The sequence below is a fragment of the Apteryx rowi genome, unplaced genomic scaffold (assembly GCF_003343035.1).
Source record: "Apteryx rowi isolate R43461 unplaced genomic scaffold, aptRow1 scaffold_337, whole genome shotgun sequence".
In the NCBI taxonomy this organism is placed as follows: Eukaryota; Metazoa; Chordata; class Aves; order Apterygiformes; family Apterygidae; genus Apteryx; species Apteryx rowi.
The window spans coordinates 593,215-617,200 of NW_020449830.1; the positions used below are offsets into that span (position 1 = coordinate 593,215).

The window sequence follows — 23,986 nt, forward strand, 5'->3', positions numbered from 1 at the left end:
GTGGTGCCGAGTGACAGGACGCGAGGCAATGGGCACAAACTGAAACACAGACAATTCCATCTGAATATGAGGAAAAACTTTTTCACTGTGAGGGTGACAGAGCACTGGAACAGGTTGCCCCGAGAGGTGGTGGAGTCTCCTTCTCTGGAGATATTCAAAACSYGCCTGGATGCMATCCTGTGCARTGTGCTGTAGGTGACCCTGCTTGAGCAGGGGGGTTGGACTAGATGATCTCCAGAGGTCCCTTCCAACCTCAACCATTCTGTGATTCTGTATTAGGGTATATTTTGGTTGACACTGTTTAATTTCATTCCTATATGTGGCCAAATAGGATTCAAACATTCATCACAGAAATCCCCCCAAAATGTCAATCTTAATGGTATTCTTACAAGATGTTTAAGTGGATCATGTCGATAATGTATACATCAGGCAACCAGAGTGTGTGCTAAGTAAAAAGAGTACTCTTCTTAGAAACTTAATATTTATAAATGAATTAACAGTGGGATTTATCCTCACAATTCCAAACAACTTTAATACTAGGACATAACATGAAGGTGGTATATTTCAAAATCATCATGCCTCCCACAACTTTTTCCCCCCATTATAAAAGTTTAAGAACAATCTCTTATACAAATAGTGCAGAGTTACATAAATATCACCATACTTAACTAAAAGCATTAAAAATCTAGTGAAGTCTGATCAAAGTTTGGGAACCCTAAATGGCTCTTTTCCTAGGATCTTTCATCAGTATTTTCCCAAGCCATAGCACAGTGGTTCAAAGTTCTCTTTAAGTACAGTAAGTGTTTCAGAAACACCTAAAGTCAGTTTGTCAAAGGCTGATGAACTGACCRAAATCATTTAAGTCTAAATATGAGGTAGTGTGCTGAAATCAATGTCACAATAAAAAATGCTTCCTAATATAGAACCAGATAGCATAACTATAGAGATTTGATGCCAAATCCTGCATGAAAGAAAATGCTACTTCTTCATTCAGCATCTGCTTCAGATTATTTTCCATGGAAGTCACTGCTGCTCTGGAGCTGTCAAGACAGAGCTAGCTTCCAATTAAACCATCTTATCTTTGAAGTTCACTGGAAGCAGAGCTTTCTCCTCCCTGTAGGCATCCCCCTAAAGGTAGATAATCTGAGGTAATTTCCAAATATATTTATTCTGTGCTGTCCAGCCAATTAAACATCTTGCACCAATGTAATCAATGAGCCTTCTAATTGAAAAGCTTATGCAACCATTTTCATAAGACTCCCATTAAACATTTAAAATAATTAGCTGTATTAGAAAGAAATTTATATTCAAATAGCTCACATGCCTAGTTTCTTTGTTTAGCAAAAGCAAATGAATGTGAAAAAGATCCCCAGAGGAACAGATCAAATATTGGGTGAATCTTTTCTTTAAGACAATAGACACTCCCTAGAAACCAATTCTGCATGGTATTAAGAGGGAAATCTTTTAACAATGGCTTTACTACTGTAACTTGGGGTGGAGACATCAACTATTTGCAAGACTCAAAGAAAATAACACGGGATTTGACTCTATATTTTTACATATTATATAAAACACACGTAACAGTCATTGTTCAAGCATGATTCCCTCTTCCCCTTCACCCTCCCTCTAAATTAGTGCCAATTAGTCAAAGAAACCCATTGTGCAAAGACACTAGTAACTTTATTTCCTTTCTGGCACAAATAACAGGATTTTTTAGAAGGATTTTGATTGCACTGTATTTACATCATGGATCTTCTGGAATAATTATGCTGAGAAAAATCTAGTTCCCTGAACTAGAGTGCAGAGTTCCCTGAACTCTCAAACAGAACCAGAGAAACCAAAGAGAATGTAAAGGTGCTCGTGTCAAATTTATTGTGCCTTTCACAAGCTCTTTTTTTTTCAGATTGACTGCCACAAGGTAGATCAACTTTTGGTTATCTTTCTTATTCTGAAGTTTCCCTTTCCATGAGTTAATTCCATTCCCATTCAAAATAAAGCATTTTAAAAAGAGCATACACTTAGCAAACAGGCCTAGCTATGTAAGAACAACTTTAAGATGACTAGGCTTTAAGTGCAGAAGTATAACTTGGATCAACATATAACAGAGAAAATATAAGCATCTCAGTACACGGTCCTGGAGTACATAATATATTAGATACCTCTTTCTAGCCAAAACCACACACTAGAAATAAATAAATAAATTAGTGTTGGGGTTTTTTTTAATAGCTTGGTTTCTGTATGAACTTGAGAACTCATTAAGATCTGCTGGCTTTGAACTATATACTTATTGCTGTCTTTCATGTAAACTAGTAACATACACTCAAAATTCATTCCACAGATTTCAACTTGCAACAACTACCTCTCTTCTATTCAATCACCATATAGAATTTCTTAAGTTAAATGTAGAGTTGTACGTGTCAAAACTATTTTATTCTGAAATGAAAATTGTCCATTAAAAAAACTTGCTAAATTAATTTCAGATGTGTCCAATACAAAAACTATCCTGACTTCAGCAAATGTATCAAATTCTGATCCATCACTAATTATTTATTCATTCCTCTAGAGATGATTCCATATGCAGAGAAATCTTTATTGCCCTTTCCAGCTTCAGAAGACTGTGGCTTTTGATGTTAATTTAGTATAATAATATTCCTTATTGGAGAAAAATCTGCCCTGACTTTTGTACAAAGTAGAAAAGTGACAAAACGCTTCTTCCACCATTCCCCCATATTACTGCAGAAGAATACACATGGCAAAAGTAAAAATTTTTGGCCAGCTGCACAGCATTAACAAAAAATAGACTGTACTGAAACTATTTTCAGTTCAAATGTTTCTTATACATCCATCAAAAAAACAGACATTGATCAGACCCAAAGTGTAACTTATAAGAAATAATCAGTTTTGTGGGTTTGCTACCAGATTACTCCAGGTTCTTCCTTCAGTGCATCCAACGGTACAGAAAACAATCCAAGCTTGGTTGCTGTACTTGCATCACCTGAGGCTATGTCAACCTATACGCTCTTTTAATTCCACTTTTTACTAGCCAGTGCATCAGCTTATTCCAAGATATACTATGAGAACTGCATTTTAAAGAATAATTGAAAAGGTTCATCCTATTCTAAAAGTCACATAACATATTCCTACTTCCACAGACAGTGCAGTGTTAAGCCTAGTGGCTTAACCTTGTCTGTAAAGACCATTTTTTTTCGTGTGTATAGATTGGATTAGAGAAATTAGCAAGTAGCTTCACTCTGGAGTTCAACTCTAAAATCACCTTGAGAAGATAAATTCAGCTTTTATATCTAAAATATCAGGAAGAAATCATGACAACTTTGATAGTCAGCTGGGAGGATAATTAAATTGGGGAATCAACCCTCCCTCTTCACAAACCAGCTTGTTTGTTGCATTTCGTTTTCTACCCAAAACATTTGAGGGTAGCTTTTCTTATCATAGGATTAGCTGCCAAATCAGATGTCATTTACTTTCTGGTCCAAACCCACAAAATCCTATTCCAGAAACTCCTGTCATTACTCAAACCTGTGGGCTTACAGGCCCCACAATATCATTTTTCCCTCTCAAAAATTCTTGCTTGTTCTTCAGAAATTTCTTCCACAGAACTGGGGTCACTAACAGGTATCAAATACTGATGGCTAAAAGTATCTGCCTATGAAAGTTCATATTCCTTCCCCAAATTATATATGTGTATACATATCTGTTGAAAATTGCTCCCTCTAATATCTGAACACTACATTCTGAAATTAAAATACTAAGCAGAGATGCAGAAGAGCATGGACTTTGATTATTTTGTACAAGAATGTGGTTATACACTGACCATTTTTCATGGGCCCTTAACAGATGACGGAAAAATCAGTCCTACAGCTTTCCTCTCTGCCAATATCTTTCCAGATAAACAAACTTTTGCTATTTCTGCCACGTGAAGTAATTGATGAGGAGGTTGGCCATTCAGCAGAATGGTCAACAAAAACTTCTCTGTTTAGAAACAAAGGCAGATTTGCTCCTAACAAAACAGTCCAGTAACTTAGGGAAGGGCAAGGATATTCTCCACCACAGATCACTAGCTAGTTTACACTCTGTGTTGTAGCCCACCCAACCTACATATCAGAGGTGGTCTTCACTTCAGCTGTTGTTAGCCATCTCTGTCTAAGTATAAAGTCTTCACTAATCATCTAGGTTCCTACTATAGTCAACGGAAAGAGAAGGAAGCACTTCAGTTAAACTTACCTTTTTCTATAGGTTTGATATCCTAAAATGGCACAAATGTACTCCAGAGGTGCTTCTCTATCTCAAAACTGACTGGAGACATTCAGAAAATCAACTCAAATTAGAGGTTTAATGCTTATATGACTAAAGTTCACAAAAATAAATCCCACTCAAAGACTGTGTAAAGGTGATTCTGTCCCTTGACACTGGAAAAATTATAATAAATGGTTGCATAATACTACATCCCCTTCTCTCTTTTTCCTTAAAAGGAAGGAAGTATTATGTAAGATTTGCTTAGTACTGATTTTTTGTTAGAAAGTTTTGTTTTGCTTTTACTACAGGATAAACTTAAAAGCAAATAGATAAAATTCCTTAAAGAATTCTTTGTCCCTGAATAGAACAACAGAACTTGGGGGATTAGGTGGAGCATGCACAAAGTTCCCTTGGTCAGATGGGAGACTGAGCAAACAAAATGCTGAATGCAACAACTTCCAAAACTAGCGCTGAGTCTGTAAGTTGTTTACCTTCTCCTCAAATATTTCTATTATTACATTTACTGAACTCAATGAGACTTCACTAGTTGGCTATTCCGTTTAAGTATTGTCACACATTGTCACAATATTCAAGAAAAAAAAGTTTAGTTTCTACTTCTCAAATTTATAGATTTTAAAAGAGAGTAACAAAGCAGTTCACAGAGAAAAGCAATCAATTCCTTCACACTCTCCTTCATCAGACATTGTCTCCAAGTAGCATCTCCAAATAGTTTGCAAATGAATGCTCAGAAAACAAAAAATTGTAAGTAAAGATGTAATTAATTATGTAGAAATCAGAGGTTGCTGCAAACTCGTAAAGGAAACATCAAGTGCAGTCACTGTGAATCATGTCTGGTACTATAAACTTCCTTTTTTAAAATTATTTTTGCTGGGATTTTATTAGGGTCTCCTCTTTAATGACTGCTATTTGAATGTAGGGTGATTAGCACTTGCAAGGCTGTGGCTTAGGGGAAAACCAAGCCCTTTGCATCCACATCATCCTCAACCATTTTGCTTGACAGGAATCAGTTAATAACCACAGTTTTTACAGCTGCATGTTAGCGAAGACTTGAGAAAGAGATGAAGAGGAGAAACTGATGAAAGTGTGTTTACAGTGCTGTAAGTTTTCATCATCTTCAGAAAGACTACATTCTTTATTTATTTAATGTGTAAAAGTAACATATAGAAAGCTTTCTATAAAGTTCATTCAGCTCTTTTATTTTAATGGTTTTATATATCAACATAGCAAAGTCTTTCAACTTAGACCCATTTGGACATCTGCTTGATGGATGAACTGCTACAGACACTCAAAGCCAGCATCTGCTGCACAAGCAATTTCCCAACTCACTGAAAGACTCCATCATGCCCTCACCCTGTCTCTCTTCTTACAGTATATCCTGCTGTAGTTTAAATCCTAAAAAGTTCTCCCAAAGAGTCACTTCTGGAAATTGCCCAAGTGCCGTTCCACACAAGTAAGAAAGGGGAAGCAGTAATGAAACCTTACAGAGAGAGCAAACAGCACAACCTTGGGCAGAATACTAGGTTAACTTCTTGTTAGCCAGATCAGCTTTCAGTTCCTCTGTGCTGCTCTAACTGCAGCAATTAAGTACTCCTCTAAGCTACACTTAATTAGCCTATAAGCAAATGCTCATGCATAACTTGCATGCAGTGTAACGCAGAATTAAACGTTCACTAAAAATACATTGTAGGTACATTTGCACAAATACAGTTTGCTGCCTCCTGACAGACTTTGCTTTCTTATTAATATCCTAGAAAATATTAAGAAATGTGTCACGCTGGTTAGAAATATACATTCTTTCTCCTTGGAGCTGAATTCAACGCTTTCGTGCCACCCCCAGCTCATGAGCTCTCTAGCCCCCTTGAAACACTAGTCCCTCTCTGCAGAAGGAGGAGGATTTAACCAAACCCTGCCAACAGACCAGGATGCAAATCATGACAGATAAGGATGCTCAAAGATAAATAAAAAGTGTAAACAAACTCTTCACCAAACAGTGTCTTAAAAAAATTAACTGGATCCATGTTCAGGAGTAAAACCCACTCGTGGCCCCTCCCATGAAGCACACAAAGGAGGAGATTAACATTAGGTTCTTAAATATATTTAGTATCTTTAAATGCTACAAGTGCAATGACATCAACTTCAAGCATAGCAAGTACACTTTCACAGAATCACCGAATGGTTGAGGTTGGAAGGGACCTCAGGAGATCATCTAGTCCAGCCCCCCTTCTCAAGCAGGGTCACCTAGAGCACATCATACAGGATCGCGTCCAGGCGGGTTTTGAATATCTCCAGAGAAGGAGATATTCCAGTCAGACGTTATTTAGGGCTGCCTATCAGAGCACATCCATTTGTCAAAGCTGTAATACAAGASCCAAGGGTCAGTCGCTGTCTCACTTGGACAAGTTTTACAAAGCTTTGCTAAGCYAGATAGTTTGTTAAAGAAAAAAGTTCAAAGGTCAATCACTAAAAAAAATATCCGCAGAACCAAACACCATGTAACACAGAAAATGACTTTGAAAACATCAAATGCGAGGTTTTATCTGTATGATTAGCTCTTGCTATTCCTGTAATAATAGCTTTCCATTGTGCCCACTGAAGAAGAGGGTGATCTCTTTATATTTACAGTCTTTTCATCCTGCTCCACAAACCATCTGCAAGGTCTGTGACAATACCACAAGCAATTTTCTGATATTCTCATATATATACACACTTGTAATATTTAAAAATAACACTATTCTAGAGCTTGGGACAACTCACTAAAGAACATTCTTAAACAGAAGCATGATATATATTTTTCAACGCTAAAACTGTACACCTGATACCTGTCACTTACCATAAGCCACATCTACAGTTTAGTCTACATAACTGAATATTTTGACAGTAGATGTCTGTGAGGGTTTTTATAAGGTCTGGAAATACTGTGGTCTGCTAGCTTTCGGTGGATTTTAGTAGGCAATGGGAAAAATACATGTGACCACCAACAGTATGATGAGCTAAAGAGTGATTAGTTGCTCTTAACAGTTGGCGGCAAGGACAAGCTCAAAAACAATGCACAGAAGCCCAAGGTCAAATTGCCTATAAAATTAGATCTTACTATTTTACTCTCAGAGTGCTTATTGTTTAGCTTAGAACATTCTTTTCCATAGGGATTTGCATACTGATCTGCAGATCCTGATCTTTTAACTAACCATTTTTCCTTAGGGATGAATTGCTCCTATTCTCATTGCCTATTCTGCCAAGGATAGCAGGAAACATGATTTTTAAAGGTGAAATACAAGGTGAGAGAAGGAACACGTGCAAGACTACCACGTATTTAAGTTTCCTCTGTGGCTGCAGGGCACAGATATTCTGGGTGCTTTAAGCTGTCTGCTTATGCTCAGGGCCGCTGTGACTGCCGAGCATACTTCAGCAGGTCTGATGCCCTTTGAAAAGTATTAGGCCTATTCCTAAGGCATCAGACAGCCACAAGGTGCAGATGTTGGTATTCCGAGATTTCTAGATACATGGTGCATACTACTGACATTAGTTATGTGCAGTGTCAGGGAGTGCTGGAACCACTCACTGAGCATGGGTATAGGCTATACCTAAATATCCCAGAAAAACAGAACAATTTCTTGCTCTGGCCAAACAAGAGATCTAAACAGACAAAAAGGATGGCTGGAAAGATCCGGATGCCTTAAAACAGCACCCTTCACAGTGAGAAACAAAGCAAGCTTAAAAGATCCTTCCCACTTTCATCCCTCCCCACCCAAAAACCTGTAGGACATGTTTTTGTTTTGCTGTTAACATTTCACTTATGCAAAATCTGCTGAGACAAAGGTGCTTTATCCACACTACCCAGAAATATTCCACGCTCAGTAATGGACCTCACATCCAACTTCCAGTTTGTTGTTAACCCAATTTGCTTTCAAATGCTATTCCATTTCCCCCTATTCTGAAGCTTATTAATGGGAGGAAAAAAACAAACAGTTATGCTTCATAACATAATGAAGATATTTCCAGCTCTGTTGCTTCCTGAATTGCAACAGGAGGAACCGGCCCCAGTAACCCTGGCAGCAGCAGGGTCTGTCATGGGAGGGAAGGAGCAATCCTAATGCCAACAGAAAAATGTGACATGCTGCTTTTACGAATCAGTGATGGCTTGCCTTTCAACAAGTTCAGATTTAACTTGGGTAAAAGGTATGCAAATTTTGTAAATAATGTGAAGATTACAGCCAGGCTGAAGTTAAGATTGAAAGGACTTATATTAAACAAAATCACTTTTTAGAACAGAAATTCTGCACTCCTATTAGGAAAAACAGTAATACAATAGGAATTTGATAGTAATAAGGAAACTATAAATCAAGAGAGCAGAGAATTGAAACTTATCTCACAATGATTTAATTAATTCAGCAGTGTTGTTCTAATGCAAAAATTTTATTAAATTCCAGCTAACATCCTCTCCATTTAGGAAGCAGAACGAAAATATATACGCAAACTTTAGAGCAATGCATAATTATCTAATTACCATGCCAATGAACCTGCAAGTTCATTCTTCCTCTACACTTTCACACCCAAATACTGCATAAGTGAAGACCAAAGTTTCAAACCAATTTTCATTTTAAATGTGGGCTCAGTTCACTGCCCAGGTCATTACAGCAAGCTTGAAGAAGCTTTTTTCCTGCTGAAAATGAATACCATTACTCCTAATATTTAAGCAACTCACTGTTCTGACAGTTTGAAAGTGAACACGCTAAGCACTGGCTTTGCCTGTTGTCCATAGAAGTATATTCCAATAAACAAGCAAACAATTGGGCGCCTTCCCAGTCCTGCGCTATGCATGACCACGTTCTCTGGCAGGAGATCACCTGCAGTTCAGCTGCAGTTCAGCTCTAAGGGCTGCTTCAGCTCAGCTCAGATTTCAGAAAGGACCTGGTGGCCAACTCATCTGCCTGTCGCTGGCCATGACATGGTGCCACAAGGACACGGAGGACACAGCAGGGGTTAGTCAAGGCATCTAACCTATGAATTGGTGCTTTTTTGCACCTGTCCTACTACTGAACAGCAGAGGTCCAAAAGATTTCTATCTCAAATGCCTAAAGCTGACCTGAATCCACATCCTGAGTCCTGACAGCACAGACTGGAAAGGGGAGCGCTTAGACTCAGTATAGTTGTACCCACTGTGTTGACTGGATCTTTCAAGAATTTCAGTATTAAGTTAGAACATCTCTGCTTAATCTTAATCATTCACTTACAGTATAATTAGAAACACTCAGTACATTTTTTTTTAAATTCCCCACTGCACTGATGTTTATGCCAAAACCCACCTCCGTCTGCTCATTAAGAATTAGCATTTCTCTCATTTTCCTTTTTCCCTGCACTCTCAGCCTGCAAGCTTCCAAATTCTTTCAATGCCTGGTTGAAGCACAGGATAGATAACTTATATTCTCACTGTACCATTATGAAAAATATAGTAAGAATAATGTTAAATAATAGAAATTTTGTAAGGGCACACATAACTAAGTGGCACATACAAAATCTAGTGTGACTATGCTAACATACAGCCACTACAGCTWATACTACAGTAATGCTCAATATTTATACAAAGCATTCCTAAAGGTTAATTGCAACGGCGCTACTACTGCAAAACAGTTTTTAAAACAACTGCATTATCGTGTCCCTGAACACCCACTGGGCTGCCAGCACACGTACAGTAATGCAGATTTGGGCCCAGCTCATCCTGCTCTACAGAGCGCACCTGGTCCCACCCTGCCAGGCCAGCATCCCTCCGGAGCGCTGCCGCTGGCCCTTACCAAGCAGCCCTCCTCTGAGCACATTTGTGCTGCTGGAGTGTTGCTTACTAGTAGAGAGCCAAAATGCTCCTGGGAGCAAGGCCAAGTTTGTGTCATTATAAACAAAAAACCAACAAATAACATACTTCTGAGTTTGAATGCGAGACACCCTTAATATTTCCAGTAATTCATGTTTGGACTATAACTACTGTTCTGGCATTTTCCAAAAGCAAGAATAAAGAGATGCATTTCTTTCTTCCAAGCCTCTTGATATAACAGGCGCGAGGAAGAAGAAATAGCAGCTTTGAGGCTGTTCTGGTCCCGGTCCCTGGCATGCTGCAGAGCTTCGGCTGGAAAGCCTACACACCCTTGACAGTGCGGCAGCAGCAGCACGGAGGACCAGCTTTCGGCAGCTTCGCCCAGCAGAGCACAAGCTTTTCTTCAGCACGAGGGAATACGACTTTCAAAACTACGTGAGTGCACCCCTTGATTTCTCCGGTAATAATGGGACAAGGTGTCTGGGTGGCACAGGTGACAAGGACAGAAGTAATGGGCCATCTTTCCCACACTGCTGATTTAATAGTTGTCCATCTAGTTTGGGGAAGTATTATTTCCTCTAATCTCTCCAAGTAAGAAGAGGCATCCAGGGAAGTGCAAGGTCTGTTTTTATACAGCTTGATCACAGCTCCACAGTGGAGGCCTGATCTTCCTCAATWTTAAGGAAGTCGCTATTGCATTAGGGCAAAAAAGGCATCCAAGTTGAACATACTGCAGAACTATCTACACCTGATTTATTTATTTAGCACATGAGTCCTCCTTTGAGGAAAGATTTGAGAAAAACATGATGTATCATAGCAGATACCCATGGAAGCCCATATTTGGTTGGGTCAAAAGTAGTATCTGGACCTGGACCTAAGGAATTTTCTGTATTAATCCAGCTACAGGATTTGGCCTGCTTAGAGGAAGTAAAGACTTGTTGACTCCTCCTGACACCAACAATTATTTTCAACAAGTAATGTTGCCGAATGTTATTTAAATACAGGTTTAAACACAAAATTTGCTACTCATCACATATGCAAAATCTCATTTGGTACATAAAGCTTTCATTATACACAAGTTCATATTTTTATACAGCTTATCTTTCAGAAATCAACGTCCTTGTCTTCAAAAGAGCCAATATAAAAGTTTTATGGGAAGAAAAACTACGAAATGTGTATAGTAACATGTAATTAAAACAATTAAAACTAAAAAGTCTGTTTATAAGAGTTCCTTTGAAGGGCAACTAAATCTGGGAAAAGGATGCCATTAATTCAAACCCATTTGGGAGTTTAATTTGCTAGAAAAGAGTAAATAATTTTGGTACATCAAAATGCTATTTGGAAGTTTGCCTGGGCTGTATAGAGGGGGGAACGTGAGAAATTTGCCCTATTTTTACAGTTGAAAGCTTCATTGACTCACACAAGATACTTTAGACTAATATCCTGTGGCATTGCAGTGACCTACATGTAATTATTGCATACTTTTTCCAAAATATTTGTACACAACCAGAAATTACAGCCTAAGTTACCAATTAGTTCTTAGTTTATACCAGCAACACAAAGATGGACTTCARTTAGTGGTAATCTAGCTGTCTGATGTTTTTAGCAATCTTCTGGACAAATGTTTGGTTTYGGTTTGGTATAATTTTCTGGTTACCATTTTTCTTGGACAAATATATTTATCCTGTTAAGTAAATGATGTTTAAAAACTTTCAGCTGTCCTTTCTCCCACCCCGCACATCACCGCTAAAAGGTTTTTATCATTGCAGGATTGTGTTTTAAAGTTACTCAAAAATGAGAGTGATTCGTTCTATGAGCAGCAATACTAATAACACTTCATTTCTTATGAAACCATATCATGCATCATAACTCCCCAATGACCCCGGCTTTTTACACGATCAGCAAACAAAATATTCTTTCTTTTCTGAAATCTCTTCAAACTGCATTATCTTGGTTCCGTCTCAAGTCCAGTTGACCATGGGTAACTTTTCTTCCAAGCCATGTGCGTATTACCATTTCTGATTACAGCTGCTAGGGTACAGCTTCTAGCAGTACAGACTGGAACTGCTATTCGCCTGTTTACTCCCACTGGCTCCTTCGGCACGAAGGGAATTACTTTTCACTAACACCTTGTATATCTCCTGAATCAGAACTGGCTCATTCCAATCTCCAATTTTAATTCCTTACTTATAATCTGCAAGCAGAGAACCTTAAATTAAGCGTCATTTTGTTTAATCTTGGTTTGCTTTTAGCATTCTGAGTTCATAGTTTTCATTTATACTTTCCAAAATACAGCCAGTTTTCACTAATTGCCAGCCATTAAAATGTGCTGTTGCAGTTCTTTAACTAAACACATCACTGACTCTGTTAACCAAGAGTTTATACTATATCTATGGACATTTATCCAAGCAAGAGTGTATCTGAAAATAATTTATTCAAATTCCCAATCTTTACATTTTTTTTTAACTGGATGTAAGTGGAATGATGATAACATTTCCCAAGTGACTCATTTTTTATTCATGAGGTTTAGCAGACTCTGTTGAATGGAACTGGAATTGGACTGAATATAACTAAGTGCAACATCTACGAAGAAGCTGAATAGACATTTTTTATTAATCARAAATACTTCACATTTAAAAATGATGTATTAAAAATACAGCTTTATCTTCATGAAGAAGCTTACTCCTTGATTGTTACTTTTGTCCATCAATATTTTAAAACTAGAGGATTTTCTTTCACTTGTGTTCCTCTGCTCTTTCATTACGGAGGAGAAGAATGCTTTCCTACACTTCCCTCAGCCCGAGCCACATTGTTTCTCATCTGCTGCCAGTCAGCTGATAAGCTGAAACGAACAGTGTCTTTACATCTGCAGAAGAAGCCATTATCATCTAACACACTCAGGTTCATTTCCTACCCTACAACTTTTACCATTACAATGGCTTGTCTTTGATTAAAAACTTCAGCAGCAAGCATATCTACTCAATATAAATATTGATTTCATTTTAGTCCTTGCAAAGGCTTGTCATAATTTTTCATGCTAAAATTAAATAGATTAATTACAAAAAATAAATTAGAATTTAGAAAAAAAATTATTCTATCTTTACAGCAATCCTTTTACATACGTTAAAGGATTTTTTAACTTTTATATTTAACTACTCTTAAATCACTAGTTTCTGAATTTCATCACAATCTGATGCACAGATCATTTAGGATTCATAAGGCTTTACAGAGCAATCTTTTGGGTTGAATTTTGGCTAATTTTAGTAACATCTAAAGCTAAAGAGCAAATAAACTCTGAAATAGTGGAATATGTGGAAAGATAAACACAGTTTCACCAGTAACTTTAGTTAGTCTCAGAAAGGCAGAGATCTTGTTGCTCTGCTTGCAAGTGCCACGAGTCACAAGAGAGTTGCCCAGGATTTTGCCTCCTTGGGCTCAGAGTGCGGCTCCCTGGCAAGGCAGCCTATTGGCTTAGCACTTACCCAGGTCTCAGATCAGGGCCTGTTAGCCATTACATGGTTATCTATCTTACTTATATACACGAGAAGTACAGTAAAAACAGTGAACACTGTATCTTTCAAGAAAGCAGACAGCTATTTATGGAGAGGTGTAACACAAGAGAAGATGTCAGGGCGCGCATTATGGTCTATTGCTTGTAGGTGAACTGCTCACCTCCACCATTTATCAGAGGGCCCACAGCAGCAACTTACAAGCTAATTCAGCAGAGTGATACCAAATGTCACCATATCTTTGGGTATTCAAGTGCAAATCCTTTCCARGCCAATAGCTAATACAACAGAGACATCTTTTCATCCCAGTTCACCTCCTTTCATCAGTTCACAAAACAAAGCTTTTGAGCCCAACCTTAGCCTTTAAATGTGCTCCAGGATTAATACAAAGCAAGCGAGCTGGTTCTCTCTCAGAGAGTAGAGCAGACTGGAGAACAACTCTTCAAAGTGTCACTGACATGCTTATCACCCTGAACCATGGGAGGGCTCCACCTGTGCTATCTTCATTGTAAAGTACTCCTTAAAGAGCCACTCAGCCAGCTTTCCATGGGATAGTCTGCTCTTAAGTCCTATTACAAGGAGTCCTGCATATTTACATGCTCTAAGAGTATTTTATTTTTTTGAGTAGTTTCATGAAAAAATGCAAAATAAAGCAGCACTATGTCCCAACAGAGCAGACAGTTACTTACAGAGGCAATGAATTTAAACCAGAAGTACATAGAATATGCAGTATAATATACCTAGATGCTGCTCCAACTCCAAGCCAATCATCCCAACTTCTGAATTAACAAGTTTTTACCTTGGATAATGAAATCCAAAAGATATTAGGCATTATTCCTTCATTCACAACAAACATATACATTACCTGAAAAAGACCTGCTTTATTCTCACACATACATTTTATTCTTGCAAATCTTTTAAAGATTTGAATCTGGTTGCAAGCAATATTCTGTTGCCAGTGCTGCTCTAATCAAGGGCAAAGCCTATAAATGTTTCTAGTTATCCTGAAATTTTCTTTCTGCCTTCAGAATGAAATAGTCCACTGTTGGTTTGAACGTGAATGTTTGACACAAAGCTTTGTTCCATACTCACATGCTTACTAGCAGGTTGACTCTGAGGTAAAGATCCAGGGGCCAGCACTGGAGAGCTTGCAGGACTACAGAGTTCTGGAAATGGATTTGGTATGGCTGGCAAAGATGATGTTCTAAATTGCTGTTCTTCCTCCTGTAGACGTCTACAAACACAGAAGAACTAAGCATCAAGAAGAGCAAACCAGCATCATCGCACTTGGATCTCCTGCCACACTCTTTGATATATTCATACTAAAGAAAAGGAATCAAAATCATGCTTTTGCTAAGCAACTACCTTACGATTACAGCAACTGCAAGCACGAATTAGGTAATTGCATGTGTAAAATGACCAGTCACGCATTTATGCTTGTTTTGTTGCTTATAACTTGGTTACTTGGGTGAATAACTGAAGTAATCRTGCAATAAAATAAATAGAAATACCAATCTATAAGCTCTGTTTTAAGGGCTAGCTTACAAGCTTATGTTGGGTGTGCCAGAAAGTCAGTTAAGCTCTTCCAAACGGATATAAAAGGAGGACACAACTGCAGCAATTTAGAGACAAATTCCACATGGATCTGCAAACAAAAGTGTATCCGAGTAAAGTCATTAGGACGACACTGAAACCAATATTGCCACCTTATTATGATACAAGATGCCATCTCTAAGCAACTCAGCATTTCCTGGAGAGATGGAAAGGCAAAGACTCAGCTAGAGCAGTAAGAGTTATACCCTCCTAGCTTATGCTAGTTGTAATGTTAGAGTTTAGACAAGTTTTACATGCATTTCCTGAGACGGGTCTCATGACTCCAAGCAGGAGTAACACAGTTCAAAGTTCCAGTTTGTAAAACACCTGTATTGTTCTCACCAACAGAGGAAGATTAAAGCCTACCAGTTACCACAGAAAAGTTTGGAAAAATGAGACCTATTCATGAACACCAACACCTTGCTTTAAGCTTTCTTATTGCTAGTGCACTAGCATTGAGGATACACTACCTGACAGCTCACACTAGGCTTATCTGCAACTCCTTTGCAGAATCCGCCATCTAGTGGCGATCACAAAAGTCTCCAAAGGCAATCAACTACTGGATTTGGAATAGGTGAACCATTAAAAGCTAAGCATGGTTCACTCATTTTTTCATGTTCTTCATCCAACTGCCTTCAGCCCACAGACTCTTCTTAACACAGTTGTCTTGGATGCAGCTGTTTGTTTTGCCTCCGGCTACAGGTCCTGTTCTGGGCACCTTCATCGTCTGTGCCGATAACTAGAACTTAGGAGCTCATAAAATAACTAGTGTGAAATCTGCTCCACAGATAATTCTATTCCATAATTTAGTTTCCTTGATATTCCAAGAATGAGCTCTGCAGCTTGTTTTTTGCCATAAACAGCAGGTTCCAGTCACAACTATGGACTGTGCAAATGACTAAAATTGATCTGCTTGATTTTTCTTGCTGCCAATTCTGTACAGCATAAGGTAAAAAATAGTGTCATTCTTCTTCAGTGCAGTACATTTAAGGTATCGGCAATTATGTAATAAACAGGACTCCTTATTGCAAGTTTTTGACTAGGTGCTTGAGCTGACCCCTATTATAATAAGTACAATTAAAGATTCAGTACAATTAGAAAGGCATGAATTTCTTAAAATGAAATTTCACTACAGTGCATTCCACTCTGCCTATACTGCTGCAGTATATCATTTACCACATTACCAAGCTATAAATAAAGCTGTACTCTAAAGTGAATTACCACAATCAGTTCTGTTCTGGCTGAGGAAAAAAACCCAGCCATTCCCCTGTACCAGAGAGGGGTCTAAATAACCTAGACTACAAGTTTTGCTGCTATTCTTTTTAACGGTAAATACATGATGTTCTAGGGCTTATGGAAGTAGAGAGTTCAGAAAGTCAATGTGTTTTTCCAAAAAAAGTTGTGACATTCTGAAATGCCCCAAACAGTTTAGAAGTGTTTTCACTGAAACTTGCACAAAACGTAGAGTTATAGCACTCTAAAGAGTGCATTTTCTAGTACAGCCCCATTCAAGGGTAAATTTGAAATATTGGTAAAAACATCATTACGTCATTAGCCAACTCGATTGTACTGCAGTTACTGTATACTATCCACTCTTATAGAAAAGCTGCCTGTCTAAAGAATACCACTCCTATAGGAAATATATCAGTGTAAAGAATTAGGAGCAACTCTTAGACATCTATTTTTCTATGATTATTGATTCCCACTTCTTTTGGAGAAGCCACCGTTAACTAAAGGAAGAAAAGCTACAAATATATCCGACTCAAGCAATTTACCTACTTGGATCGACAAGAGCTCCTTTCTTCCTGCCACTTTAAAAGAGGATTTTTAAGAACCTGACCATTACATATAGTTTCCAAACACTACCCAGGAGTGTTCCACTTGAAGCTTGAATTCAAGTTCCCATCCTGACACAAGCAAGATAATTTACATGCTTTTTTTCTTGTAATGTCCTCAGTGAAGGAACTGAAAGTGCTCTAGGAAGAATGATTAAAGAACTATGACGGTCCTTTGTTTGTTTGTCTTGGACCTTTTGAGAAACTTCTATTAAGAGAGGCATTTTTGTGCATCAAAACTAGCTGAATGCAACCTCATCTAGCTACATGATTCACTATGTTTTATAAAATCAAGAAGTAGTTAATAAGCACCAAGGCTGATACAACAGTTTTTAAAGGTTTGGAAATAAATCCAAACGTGGATGTCATTTCTGCAAATTCTATGCTTCTATGCATGTCTGCTACTTCAAATATATTGAAAATTGATAAAAAATAGTAAAAATGCAAACATGTTTACATTTTACAAAATACAAGGAAACATTATGTCTTCCACCTACCTGGTAAATGATTTTGCTATGCATAAGTCCGTTGTAACAGTATTAGGGCCCCACTGAGGCTGATCTAAGACTTCAAAATTTATTTTCTTTAAAGCTAGTTCAAGAAAATTTCAACAAAAAGGAAGAAAGTCCCTTTTTCCTACCTGACTGCCATAATGCGTACTGGCTGAGACCGCTGCACCTTCTGTCTTGGAGATGTGGGCTGCAATGAGCTTGATCCTGAGGCTGGCAACTGACTGCGATTAAGCTGACCATTTTGAAGGAGAGGAGTGGTTTCTGACTGCATACTGCACGTAGAGTACAAACTCTCAAATGAGGAATTCATGTCATTTACCAAAGCTTCTAGGTCCACATCATCATCTGAAAAACAAAATGAAGGCAGCATAACATATCTGAAGTCACAGATAAAAGCAGTTTGGAAAGACTGAAGACTAAGTTTCTGGAAAATTATCACATATTCTACAGCTATACTTTTACAGTGCAAATTTTTATTACAGAAAACATTTACTCTATAGCAGAAAAATGCATGCAATAACTTTTAAGAAAACCAAATTAATATCAGGCCAGTGATAGCCAAGTTTGTTTTGTTTTCCTTGGTGAAAAGCTGAATGAAATACTTCTACCACAGTATTTACTAATCAATCACTAATATTTTGCGAAATTTTTAATAACACCAATGCAAATGTGAAACACCGCTTCACTCACTATCAAGCTGACATACATTTCAAACGTATATCACTTACTAGTATCTCAATCCAGCTTGCCATTGTGTCAAGTTCAGATTGTCAAACAGTATGATAAATACTGGGTGCAAGATCCAATAATTTAGGGACAGAAAAAAAAAGATACTGTCACACAAGTCAGTAGGTGGGAAAAAAAAAACACTTCTGTTGTACAAGCTGGAAGTCTATCATTATAGGTTTTTAAAAATCCCTTGTTCACATTTTTGCATATTTTTGAGACAAAGTATTTTGAAGGTCAATGCAAGCTTTTAACTGTCATTACAAGGATTTTATACAAACTTTTTCATGCTTACACTTTCAATGCAATAAAGAGACCCCTGCCTTAGAGAGCCTAAAGTAAACCAACCAGGGATATGGTGTAGGTGGTTGGAGAAACATCAATCCCCAAAATGCATACTCACCCTTCCCCATATGCCATCTTACCTACAGTAAATACGTAACTCCTGTTGATTCATTCCTTGTTAACTCTCATTATTACTTTGAAAGATAGCAAAACTCCGCAAGTCCTTTGAAATAATCACCCTCTAATTCCTATTTCAAAGTATTGTAATCACTCCCTAGCCACAAGTCATGTCACTCCGTATCAGAAGTTCAACACACACACACACAGATATCTGCTTCGGGTTACTTCACACTGACTGGCTAAACAACTACTTTAGATCTAAGACAGCTTGGTGCATGCAAAAATTTGCCCACTTTTTCCAACTATATCAATTGGCTTAGAAAAGGATACCATTGCTCCCTACAAACCTTGTGTCTTTCAAAACTACTCATGACAAAGATGGATGGAAAGTAGAGCCAACCAACTAAGCTAACAAACATTTACACAGCACTATGCAGCTAAAATATGCTTCTTACCCCAAATAGCTTCTGACACCAAATCTTTTGCCTCATTTTCTAGGTAAACAAGCATTATACTTCTTCAAGCCACCAGGAGCAGCTATTTGGCTTATCATATTTCAGTCACCAATTACAAGACTATTTCTGAGATACCATAAACAGTTTTTATACCACTATCACCTTTCTGGAGGATCCCATCTGAAACAGCACTACTTTATTCTGTCTGCCAGTAACATGCCTCAATAACCATAACGGAGTCTAAGCACTGCATTTACACTGTGTTTGTTTTGGACACTGATGACTGTAGTTCAGGGTGTTGGATGAATCAAAGATTTGCTTCATATGTCTGAGAGCTATTTAATGACTTAAGATCCTATGTTCCTTACTGAAAGTCAGGAGGTCCTTTAATAAAGTATGAGTCACTTAGGCTTCAYTGAAAGTGTGCTCATGGTATTCCTAGGTCTGGAGGACAAAAAAAAAGAAAAAAGGCAAAGATTTCTTCTTTTCATTTGTTTATTATTTCCCTCAGTCTCTGTACTTAATAGTTACTAGTCAACTGTTAAGACAGATCCTCACTAGGCTGCACCATCTTCTCTATGTGTTTGCTAGTTCATGTATTTTTCAATAACCTGGACTTTGCTTTGCTTGGACAAAGTCTACAACAATTTTCCTGCTATTTTTAGGGATCTTGGGACAGAGCTGCAATTTAAGTTTCATTCCATCCTCCAGATTCTTATCCTATTTGGAAAACATATATCCATATCCAAAACACTTCTTGAGCAATCACATGGGAACCACAAGAGTAGGAGTACAAAGAGGGAGAGGCTAAATTACAAGGCTTCTGAATTTTATCATTCATCTAAAGTACCAGAGGAGCAAACTGTAGGGTGTCAGTTGCATTAAGAGAAGAACCTGATGGCTGTCAAGTAAAAATGTGGGTGTTGGATGAAGGACACATAAAAGAAGGACCCTGGCCACAGAGTGAGGCAGTAAATTACAGCAACTAACAATTGTTTAGCAGGGTCAAAAGCAGAAAGGGAAGAAAGTAAAGGTGTACGTCCTGTGGAAGTCAGCATGGTTTTGTCCCTGAGGGTGCTGATTTATTAACTAATGACAAAGCTATCAATGTGCAAGATCATTAAGTTTCCAGATGATTGTAACACAGGAGGAATGATTAGGAGTCAGCTCAAGCTATCCCTGAAAAATCAAATAGGCACAAAGGTGTAATACGAAATTTAATATGCATAAAATGAGGCCTTCATGTGAAATACTAAGGAAACCAAGTACACAGTTTAAGCCATTGAATTTCCATTAGCAAGATTTAAGCATATCAGTTAAACACAACTTCAGTTTTCACTAGGATAGGTGCTGGTAAGCTGCATATAGTGTATACAGCATATTGCACTGAAGTTCACAATGTGATTTCACCCCTCTGCCTGGCAGTTCCCTTTCTCCACAGCTGCAGCATTGATAAACATGGCCCTCAGACTTTCTATAAAACTTTTACAGGAACCCATATCCTTAAGCTTTTTGAAGATAAAGCACACAATCTCAAACTTCATACAGGTTCATCTCTATGCCATGGCATTTACTACTAAATAGCATTATGTTTTGGAGATATTTCAGCATGTTGCAATAGAAAACCTCACTGCTGTAGCCTACCTTGAAGGTGCCAGCAGATGTCTCAGCCTGCCAAGTGATACAGTATGTTACTTCTGAGGGCTCTCTACAGAGCTTAAATAAATAAAAATTTAATAAGCCATCCATGGGATTTCTGATCCACTTTAATCATTTGCAGTTATATGATTCAAAAGGAAGTTTCAGACACACTACAAACCTTCAAAGTATTTTTTTCTGCCAACCAGCACAATCTAGTCTTCACCAAGATCATCCTCTAGTGGGAAAAAAGCTAACTGGAAGCGATTCTGAGCAGGCTAGCTAGTTAACAGCAAAATTTGCCTTGAGATCTGAGCCAGAAGGGTGTCACGCTGGTCTTTGAAGCATGCCCACGTGAATTTTGCGGCTGACCAGGAAGAATTTCCTTTGCAGGCAAGTAGAGTTTGCAGGTAGCCAAGGAGCCGCTTTCCCCAGCTATCTTGCATCTGTATGTTGCAGGGATAGTAAAGGCTATTTTCCTTAATCCGCATGAAATTCTGCAATAACATCAAGGCGTATGACAGTGGATATTTGAGGTCTCTTTTTCTCCCCTGAATCCAACTGCACAGAAGCCAGTTTATCACTTCTATTCCATAAACATGCAAGCAGCATTTCACTTTTAGAAGTTGTTTTTAAAGGAAAGCATTAGCAAATCCTAGCTCTAACACGCTTCGGTTTACTTTTTTTTTTCGGTGTGGTTAAGTTTTTGTTGGTGGAGGGAGTACTGGTAGTTCTGTATTCTTATACCATAAGAAAACACTTGGTATGGCAGTGAGTAATGCTGGCGTGACCTTTTCTTTCCCAGACTAGAATCGAAGTGCACTGGCAGCTGTTTGAACTTCATTTTGCTGTTTTGCCCACAATCTGTTAAACTCTGGCTTTGTTCACAAACTGTTCTCTGGATGTTGCAAGCAATATTTTTGGTAAAGTAAAAAAATCATGATTTCAGTTGCAAGAAAAATTTTAAAAGTTCTATTCAAGGCAAGAAAGAAGAGAAAACTTTGTTACAAAACTGTTGTTGAGCTAGTGAGCTAAGCTGTCATGTTCCACAAAAATAAAAGCACTTCATTTGAATACCATTTAAATTTTTTTGAGCATAACAGAAGAGGGGATGATAGCCACTCAAGTAGGCTTGAGTAAACTTTAATCTGCGCTTAACTAAAAGCCCTCCAAATCCTTTTTGTCCTTCTACCTCTTCCCCTTCTCCAGCCCCCTAAATTCTACTTTATTTACTTATTTGGGGTTGTTCTTGGCCTCGATGTGTCACCTCAGCTAACAGGAATGAGCAGGATTCCACTTATTCTAAAACAGTATAATTCCGAAATGAGTTCTGTTTCATCTGTGTCAACCTCCTGAATAAAGTAGGTATTTCCATGGCTATCAAGGGACTCATTACACTGCAGAACTTTTGTTTACTAAAAAAGGCTGAACATGGAAAGAATCCTGGCTTTGGTTTAGAGACCAGGTTACATTTTATTTCTCTACATGGCAGCCCAGCAAACACCCTTCCTTTTTACATATGGTCTGCAGTTCATAAGGAATACTATGAAAAACACTGTAGGACTAAAAGCGAGCTGTGATTTAAGAGACTTCTTTACTGAACACATACCTGCATAAATAATTTCCTTCTTGCCTGGTTATTTYGGAATTTAATCTTTGGCATTATACCTTGTATTAGTTCACAGAAAAGACTGTTGTGAATGTTACTAGGAACTCAGCAGAACATTTATACTTTTCTGTCTCTACCTGTAAGTCTGACACAATAGGAAACCCAACTGAGGGTACATAAAACAAGTGTTTGATATTATAGCGAGGCAGCCATTGATCAACTATCTGACACACTGAGTCTGGTAAGAGGTTCCCCAAAATCAGGCTCACTGCAGCACATTAGAAATCCTGCTTGATGAAACAAAGAGGCTAAGATATAACTAATAAAAGATTTCACTCAAGTTTAGCTAAACAAAGTATGATATTGAAGTGTTTAAAAAGCCCTCGCACACACATTAATTAACCCGCAAGGCAACAGATGGAAGCAATGAGAGAAAAGGACRTATTGTTGTGTGTGTCCTAGCATTCTGCACGCATTATGTGGTGAAACACTGTGTGAGTTCTAGGTAATGCAGGAGAAATACATTTATATTAGAACAAACAGAAGAACTTCACCAGAACTTAGGAAAAAATAAAGCACAGACCACCTAGGCATCCAAAATAATTGCAGCATCCAGCTCAACCTCCTGTTTGAGATCTCCTGAACTTGCACATAAGTTATTCTGATTCATACTGGTGAACTCATCGTGTTTTGCAAGCTTTTTGGTATCATGGAAATCTCATGTTTCATGATCAAAAGTAACCACCCAGGTAAGGATTACCACAGCAATTACCACATACAAACTCCTTTTCTTTTACAAGAAAACCTTTATTTTTCCAGCAGATCCTTTGCAAAAGAAAAGCATGGTAGTACTAACAGTATGTCCTTCCAGTGCCATGTCCAAATGTTGTTTCATAGCTGTCTTTTTTTTTTTTTTTTTTAAAGAAATTCTAGCCCCTAAAACTTTTTGGGAAGATACTACTGCTAACACATAGTTTTAATTTGCATAAAGTCGTCCACTTTAGATAACATTCAACTTCCTCTGTTCCCTCCTCCCTTTAAACTTTAACTACATTATATATGTTTACACAAATGTCTCACTTCCCTTCAGAATCTCTTTCAACTTGTTTCCATTGTTTTTTTACTCAAACTTGCAATCCTCCTGCACTGAAAGGGTTACCAACAGCGCCCCAAACACTGTTGCAGCATCTAGGACTTGACAGTTGCTATACCTTTAGAAAGAAGCTTGCCACAGAAGTTGGATGATACCAAACAGACCTCTTACAATTCCCCCCCAAAACCCACAGTGACCTCTACAGAGATACCACCTCCAGTTTTGTCCCCTACAGGCACCATCAAGTTCTGAACTGTAAGTGACAACTCTGAAACTCCAGAACATACTAGTATTTTATAGAAGTTGTTCTGCACCCAAGAGTCAAGTCCTGTCCTTTCCGACATTCATCAGCTGCAATGAAATCCTCTGGTTTATACTAGGACTTTGGTTGTTGCCCAAAAAAGTCACAAAGCTTCCAAAACGCTAAATGGACTGTGCCGTGGAAGGATAGGCAAAAAGCAGAGGCGCTGGTCTGAGAAGGAGCATGAGATTTATTTAGGCATCTACAACATCTGAGTGCACTGAAATGC

At 38.1% G+C, this 23,986-nt stretch overlaps 1 protein-coding gene across 2 annotated transcripts in view; it reads right to left on the minus strand.

Moving 5' to 3' along the window:
• The window catches only part of GRB10 (growth factor receptor bound protein 10), a 112,764-nt gene that overhangs the window by 41,572 nt on the left and 47,206 nt on the right, over positions 1-23,986 (minus strand). The window contains exons 3-4 of one of the 2 annotated variants that reach the window (XM_026072067.1): positions 17,659-17,875; positions 14,683-14,824 (exon numbers count right to left, since the gene is read on the minus strand). In XM_026072067.1, the coding sequence (XP_025927852.1) occupies positions 14,683-14,824; positions 17,659-17,875 (359 nt within the window). Of the gene's footprint in view, positions 1-14,682; positions 14,825-17,658; positions 17,876-23,986 lie in introns of those variants that run through there. The other variant, XM_026072068.1, reaches the window with a different exon arrangement.